Source organism: Bidens hawaiensis, unplaced genomic scaffold, assembly GCF_021521415.1.
Source record: "Bidens hawaiensis isolate Kalapana, Puna unplaced genomic scaffold, B.hawaiensis_p1.1 tig00032518_1, whole genome shotgun sequence".
In the NCBI taxonomy this organism is placed as follows: Eukaryota; Viridiplantae; Streptophyta; class Magnoliopsida; order Asterales; family Asteraceae; genus Bidens; species Bidens hawaiensis.
In genome coordinates this window covers 105523-113950 of record NW_027495560.1, presented here as the reverse complement: position 1 = coordinate 113950, position 8428 = coordinate 105523, and the positions used below count along the sequence as shown (strand labels likewise).

At 31.9% G+C, this 8428-nt stretch overlaps 1 protein-coding gene across 1 annotated transcript; it reads right to left on the bottom strand.

Moving 5' to 3' along the window:
- Window positions 1-1288: 1288 nt before the first annotated feature.
- LOC143583777 (putative HVA22-like protein g) lies at window positions 1289-7357 on the bottom strand. Its single transcript, XM_077065995.1, has 7 exons — window positions 7207-7357; window positions 6973-7040; window positions 6768-6866; window positions 4592-4648; window positions 4424-4487; window positions 4145-4342; window positions 1289-2118 (listed from the first exon to the last, which is right to left on the bottom strand). The coding sequence occupies exons 2-7, from the start codon at window positions 7002-7004 to the stop codon at window positions 1867-1869; spliced, it is 702 nt and encodes a 233-aa protein (XP_076922110.1). The 5' UTR covers window positions 7005-7040; window positions 7207-7357; the 3' UTR covers window positions 1289-1866.
- Window positions 7358-8428: the final 1071 nt, after the last annotated feature.

The window sequence follows — 8428 nt, the reverse complement described above, 5'->3', positions numbered from 1 at the left end:
CCCTCTCACGCTCACTTAGTATAATGTAGGACCAAATAATCAAAATCCGAATACATTATGCGAATCTTTTCATCCATTAATTTAGAATAAGATTTGATAATTATTAAAAATTAATTGCACAATTGAAATTTTATTATATTATTTAATTCTAAGTTATTTACACAAGGGGGCGTATACGTATTTAGTCTATTTATGGTTTGTTTGTTTTTTTAATAAATTGGTCGTTCAAAAAAAGTGTGTATAATTTTATAAGATTTTAGAAAATGATTTTATTGATTTTAATTTGAATACATCATTATATTAAAGTAAATACATATAAGTTTAGTTTTTTACTTAATAGTTTTTTTGAACAACTTTAGTGTAACTAATAATTGTCGGGGGATTTCAAAATAACACTCGCGTATAACCGATCTTATCAGAGTTTGAATATTAAAACAATAGTGTTCTAGCCTATTAGGGACGTACACTATTACACTTGTTGAAATCAAACCGGGATACCAAAGAGGTTCGCGGGGAATTCTTGGCACGTGCGTGGTTCGAACCTTGGGCATCGCCTTTCTCACATTATCTCAAAGCAGATGATCATTATTTCACATCTTAACTACTTTACCACCTCATAAAAGTAAGAATAGCCTATCTACAACTATAAAAGTTACAAAACAAGTTCATTTTTTATAAACAGGTAGATACATAATAAGTTCAATTTAATTCATGAATCAATTTCAATTTCACTTTTAATTATTTTCAGTTTACAGTTGTGAAATTTAATTGATGATTCTTCATTGAATTCTATAGATTTAATAAATAAATCTTTTTCCAAAATACATAGCATGTGATACATAATATTAATAGAACATATATTAGCTAATGATAGTTTACAGTAACAATTTAATTCATTTCTAACTTTCACTTTTACCAGTCTTGCATAATTATTATATACTTAAATTCGAGTCAACACGATCTCTTTATAAGGAAGATTCGTCATAACCATTCATGGAAGCAAAATCGAGTGAGATAATAAAGTGTAAATCGATTATAAGTTATAACGATTGGAGCATCGTATCTGATTACAACTGTCATATTATCGATATGAATGATTAATTACCTAAATCCGGTCCATTTGCATATATTTATAAACAAATATCTTAATAATTCTTGAAGAAATACAAATGATGCTTAAGACATCAACAAGATACGCCAATTATTAGCTTTACTCAAAACACATCACAATTTTCAAATACAAACATTTTTTCTTAAATAAACTTCATCTCATCTATAAGTTTCTCTTATAAAATCTTCCTCTATTCTATAGTTTATCAATTTCATCTCCACCATGGCTACCACCACCTCCTCCATCATCAACCGAAGGAACGCCACCGCCAAATCCTACCGTCTTCCCTCCACCACCACCACCACAACATCGCCAACTTATGATACTTCCTCGGATTTTAAGCTCGTCCCCATTGAACCTACTTCTTACACCTCCCTCCAAGACATCCTCCCGACGCCCACAAGCGACATCATGTCCCCAAAATCTCCCTACCCCGTCGCATATTCAAGGTACGAAATTCTGATTAGAGACCCCCTTGTGAAACATGCAGCATGGGCTTATCTTAAGCCCATGTCCACCTCCCCTGTACCCAATGGGCCCACATTCTTTCGGCGCATGTGGGACCAATTCTCTGACACCCTCTATCTCATAACCACCCTCTTCGATTGTGTTATCTCTCACACATAGAGATAACAGAATCGTAACCAATTTGTATAAAAAAAAAATTGTTTTGAACTTTTGATTGAATAAAGAAGTTTCCTATATCCTTTGTTTGTTTTTTCACATTTTGTACAATTTAGTACCTATTCAACTAATCAACTTCCCCGGGATCGTCTGAATCTAAACCAACCCGTTTCTCGGGAACTAGATCGATTTGGTGATGGTGGAAGGTGGAGATCCTCTAAGTATACAGCCCGGTCATTGCGGTAGCGAGTACTGGTGTTTGGTAATGGTGGGGCCGTGGGAGCCCACGTGTCTTCTGCGGGCTCTGATCGAAAAAAAGATGTTGGATTGACCGGTGGTGGTGGCGGACGTCCGTCACCGGAGTTATGATGGTTATGTAGAAGCTGCATCACAACAAAATAAAGTTTATGAAATTTTTAATACTTTGTTCTAGCATTAATAAATAATGTTGCAAAATATGCATAGATGAAATAATAGTTAGTGATTTTATGCAGGTTAAGCAAATAATAATGTAGTTTGTGTTGATTTAGTTGATTATATCATCTCCATGTGTAACTTGAGTTTGGTTTGGTTTTTAAATTTGCTTAATGTATTTGTTTTGTTTTATAAACAGTTTAGTTGATTCCATTATTGAAAAAGATCCGGTTAAGCAATAATATTATATATATTCATGGTGGATTCAAACTAATTTGAATAAAAAAAAAGTTCAGTTACATTTTTATGTCATATAAATGTTATCAAATATTTAAATTTTAGAATATAATAAGTGAAAACCAATTTGCTATTTGTAAAATTTATATAAATTTTGTTACACATGTAACACTTTATTTATGAAAAATATAAATATGAAGATTGGTTTACATATATAACCAAGTAATTGTTTTTCACTTTTTCTCAACTGGTACAATTACTATTCAATTTTCAAATATATATATATATATATATATATATATATATATATATATATATATATATATATATATATATATATTAAACGATAGAGGATCTCACGTGCAAGCCTACCATGTTCGGGGTTATGTCCAAGGTTGACTCCTCGACCCTCGTGACCCTGTACCCCCTGACGCGCAGAAACCGGATGGAATCCGTAAACCCTTGCCCATTCCGGGTTCGAACATGGGATTAAAGCATTGATTGTCTCTTCACCCATATTGCCATCGAAATGGCCAGAGTGAAAATCAAACATGTCTCTCTACTAGGGAGGACAAGTCTCTTACCACTTAACCAAATTCTTCAATTACTATTTGTCTATTCAATTAATCAATTTTTCTATACAACCCCTAGGGACGGGTTGAGTTGATATCCGAACACGACCCATAATTTATTCGTGTGAAAACAAGTTATCAGCTATAACAATATAACATGACGAAATAGTTATTATACTTTGTTTTATTTTATTATTTTTAAATTTCAGTTTCACCTCTTATACAATTATACTTACAAAGTTACAAATAATATTATATTTCTCTAATAACTTATGTCCGTTAACTTTAAAAAACAAAACTAAAGATGCGTTTGGGATTAATTGTTTTTCTCATTATTCCGATATGAAATTTTATTGATAATGAAGTTATATTCGAAATAAAGTTTGTTTTAGTATCGTCAACTATAATGAGTACAAGTACGGAGGTACCTTGACGGAACCGAATCGATACCGACCGAACAACATCGGTACGGGTGGCGGTATCATAGAAACCGATACTTGTATTCGGTTTTATGGTTTTCAATTGATGTAGCACACATGTTGGTATTCTTTTGAGCATATCATGACTTTGTTTTTTAGGTTACACAAGCCAACTTTTATGTAATCAAACAATTGTAAATAAACTTTTTATAATTTATAATACACAAATTATTTTACTGAACCCAACCAATACAACCCAAATTATTACATTGGTGTCGATATTTATTTTTATGGTTTTTGAATAACGTGTTTTTTGCTATTGTAAACAATACCAAGTTTCGGTATCGATATTAGCTTTTATGGGTTTCGATCAATGTAAAAACGTGTCGCTACCCCCTTGTGAACATATGTTGATATTTTTCGTTGTGCAAGACAACTTTTGTCCAATCAAACCATCGTAATAAACTTTTATTTTGTAATACACAAAATTCTTACCGAATCAAACTGAAACCCGAACAACATCAGTACTCGTTATGATGGTTTATAGTTTCAACAAAAGTCGGTTTTTTTTAAAAAAAAAATTCACTACCGATACCGAAACAGTATCATACCGCAACATAACTTTGTAACCCGTAACTTTATAAATCATAACTTCTATTTTAAAAGTTTGATACTATTGTAACTTTTATTCCACTAGTTTTAAACATAACTCAAAAAATCTACTTAAAAAGAAGTGCTTTCAAAAGGAAGGGTAAAAGATGACAAACCTCAGGTCTTGAAGGCTTAGAGACCAAATACTCAAAAATTTCAAAGAACTTTGTTTGACCCAATTCTGTAGAGTTCTGCCAATAATAAATTGCCACGTCCCATGCTTTAGCCCTCATTTCCTTTAAACTCCTTTCTATTTCTGTCTCATGGTTTTCTATAAAAGGCCTCAACATTGCTTCATATACATACCAGGTCCCCTACATATAACTTTCCTTTATTAGTACACCTTTTAATGCATAAAGTATAACCACTAACCACCCAATTTAATGTTCTTTTACCTTAGTTTTAGGATACCATAAATAGATAATAAGAGCTAGCTTCATCTCACCATACATTGGCACCCTACAAAAATTTTACACAATTCGGTTATTTTCGCAGTCCTAAATAAAACGTTCACGCAGTTTTGAAATATGAAATATATGTTTTGAAGTGTACAAAAATTGTACCATGAGATGAACATATCCCCGATTCTTTCAAAGACAGTGAGTATTGCAACGATCACCCTGAAAGATATCAAATCAGTTATTCTACGTATTATATGATCAAATTTTTAAGTAATTGTTTAACACGTTACATGAAAATAGCAAAATTTATGCAAAAATATTATATAATTAGTTGAAAAAGATGGATATCTTGTGAAATAAGCAGCAATATAGAATTGAATATTGCTATATCTTGCTAAAGTTAGAAGACACAATAACATACAAGCAAACATGTTCCATGTGAGTGTCATTCATGATTATCACTCAAAACATCAACCAAGAGCATGACTCAAGTGGGCCCCTCTTGTTGCATAAGTAAAAGCAAATGCATACATATCCATTGTTACTAAAATTAAGGTTCGGTTAACCGATAGACACGTCACATAAAAGAAATAGTTAATGTCTTAAAATGATAAAATAGCTAAACAACTTTCTCAAATGTTTCATCTTGGTCAATCTTATTAAATAAATTGATAAACTAGTTATTTAACTTAGAATATTTTTCAATTTTGGTCATTTTAATTGACTTCCTATAATAAACAATATTTTAAAGTTGTTAGAAACTTTTATAAGACACAAACTAATAGCTACTAATACATTTAATATTTGACATTTCTTTTGGATGAATTTGGTATTGAGTTTCGAGTAATGCGTATGTCGACGTGTAAATTTTAACTACCTAAAATTACAAATGAGATCCCAATAGATAGTCGCAAGACATACATAAATCCGACTATTAACAACTAATCGAGTACGAGAAGACATAAACTAAGAGAGAATTGTGGTTTTCGTCTTTGTGATTTGACCAAATGTGCTGTTTTAGTCCAATATTTTCAAATTTGCGATTTTCGTCTAATAGTTTGGTTTTCACTTGCAATTAAACCCTACCCCACTACCTTTGTTAACTCTGGTCGTTAAACCATTAGTGTTCCCCTCACGTGAGGGGCAATTTTGTCATTTTTCTCTCACGACGAAGATGAAAATTGTATTTGAGAATTAGGGTTGAGGTTTATTTGGACAGAAAAGGACAACTTTGCTTCTCACGTGAGGGGCACGCTGATAGGTTTAACGACCAGAGTTAACATGGTTAGTGGGTTCAGTTTAATTGAAGTGAAAATAAAGCTATTAGATAAAAACCGTAAATTTGATACTACTGAACTAAAACTATAGGTTTGACCACACCACAATAACGAAAACTGCAATTCTCTTAAAAAAACTAATTATAAAACATGATTTTAAATCAACTACGACCCTATAAAAACCAACACAATTCATAGTGTAGTCAGTGTTAAATATTTATATCAAAATGATAACAATTTTAAAAGTATGATAACATATAAACTGTCCAATTGCAACACAACATTTCGATACATTAGTCCTATTTGAAATATATTATTCATAAAAATTTGAGAAAAATATTGGTTGATTATGACATGAACAAGCAACCCAAACCCAATCATGACTCTATCAATCATTAAAACAAAAGGTAGCTTGCAAACCTTCCGTCTCTAATCATGAATGTTTTCAAACCCAATTACCTATTTATCCCCCAATTTTGACCCCTTCTAACAATAAACCTAAGTAGTTGACCAAACACCCACTTAAGTCAACTCCCAATAATTGAACTTCCAACTTACACATAATAAGAGGTAAAAAAAAAAAGTTGTATTATTTTAACCCGAAACTTAGAAGGCAAGAACTAACTCGAATTCGAAGCCGTCGGACCCGAATTAAAGAATTCCCGAAAAACCCGAACCCGACCAACCTGAACCTTAACAGGGCTAGTTACTAGGTCACATTTTCCTATCAAAAACCCAAACAACCCGACCCCATAAACCCGGAAAAAAAATCTGAACAGTTATTATTTGTTTTTATATAAACATGTTTTGGAAGATTGAGTTGCGGGATTATAGTTTGTTTGGGGCTTTTTAATATTATCATATCGTATCGTCAAATTATGTTTGAATTTTGATTATATTATCTAAACCCAAAAATGAACAAACGGATCCCGAATAACCCAAACCCGACCAACCCAGACTTTAAATAGGGGTAGGCTAGACCAATCACTTTTTCCCAACCAAAAACCAGACCCGAAAACCTGAAACCCGAAAAACACCCCTAGTAAAAACTAAAAACTCACCAATATTGACACCAAAATCTCAATTCACCATTTTCAACTCCATGTTTCTCCAAAGTCTTAAAACACTCAAAAGCTGGATAAGCATATCCAAGAATCAACCTGCACCCATATCCAAACAAGGTATAAACATTCAAAAACTAACAAATTTCACAAACCCCATGTATCCAAACACCAATATTCTATAATCAAAATCAAATTCACTTACATAAGACTGTTTGTGATGAGCTCACCCAACATCTTCTTCTAGTTAATAAAAACTGATACCAATTTAACCTGACTGGATTCAAGTGTTACTTCAGTTATACAAAAGGTGTAAAGATTGATGCAGTCAACAAAGAATAATTCTTTTTGTAAATAAAAAATCTTTACATAAAGCATTCAAATCGAACCGAACCGAACCGAACCGAATCGAATTAACATGAACATGTTGGTTAGTTACCTTTGGGTAACAGATGAAGATCCAAGAATACGAAGATATTATTAGTATGATGAACTTGAATAATAATAATAATAATAGTAATAATAATAATAATGAGAAGTGATGAAGAAGAATGAGGTTAATATAATATAAGTAGTAGTAACATGTGTGAGTATTTATAAAAGAGAAAGAAAGCGGTTGGGAAGTGGGGTTTACTTGCCTCCAACGCATCCTTTACTTCTTATTGCATACCTTTTTCATAAATTGTTTGGAGATTCATATTTTTGTTTTTATCTATAATATATATAAACGAAACCGTATTTGCTTGATCTTTAAATGGGGCTTCTCATGAATTTGACCTGAATTCATAGGTATAGGTCTCATCAAACCCAGATATTTCTTAAACGGGTTATAACATCTCATTAAATTAAAAACTAATCTCACCAAATATTTGATTTACAAATCCTATAAAGTAAGGATATATTAAAAATTAATATATGGTTTATTTCAAAAAAGATATATATTATTATTTATAATTAAAAAACCAATTTTATAATAAAAAAAATAAACGGGTATTGGGTCTCATCAAACCATATAGCTTTTAAACCGGGTTATAACATCTTATTTATTTATGAAACAATTTATTATCAAATCATAAGTATATTATAATTCAAAAAATAAATAAATATTAGAACAAATAATATAAAACAAATTACTGATGAATCTGAAGACATACCAGCAGGTAATCAAACTGTTGATGATCAATCAGTTGTTACACCTTTAGCTGATTCAAGACCAGCTGTTACCAAAACGGATGATGCTGCTACAAATCAAACTATTGGTGCTCCACAAGAACCAACAGTAGTTTCAGAGACTGTTGATGCACCCAAGGTAACACAAGAATCAACTACTATTCCAAAAGTGGTCGAAACCTTGAAGTCTAAGCCTACTCAAACAAAGGGCTCTGACAGTAGTTTGAAGAGAATAAAACTTATTTTTCCTGAAGAGGAAGATTCACCACCAACTCCACCTGCCAATAAATTCAAGCTTAAAAATGGTGATGACTTGATCTTACAGCAAGAACAAGAAGCTACAAGAGTTTTGGCTGAAGCATCACAAATGATGTCTGATGAAGAAGCTACAAGAGTGTATCAACAAGAGTTTTTAAAAACAAGAGACTTGGAACAAGAGGCTTATGCGCTAAGCTTAAGAGTCTCAGATACACCAATAGCTGACAATGGTT

What these genes read in the sequence shown, in the direction of transcription:
- LOC143583777 (XM_077065995.1), bottom strand. Translation starts at nt 7,004, where the DNA reads ATGTTGGGTGAGCTCATCACAAACAGTCTTAT. An exon ending in CTCATCACAAACAGTCTTAT is followed by an intron (nt 6,867 to 6,972) that starts GTAAGTGAATTT and finishes ATATGGGTGCAG; the next exon opens with GTTGATTCTTGGATATGCTT. An exon ending in AGATTTTGGTGTCAATATTG is followed by an intron (nt 4,649 to 6,767) that starts GTGAGTTTTTAG and finishes GATATCTTTCAG; the next exon opens with GGTGATCGTTGCAATACTCA.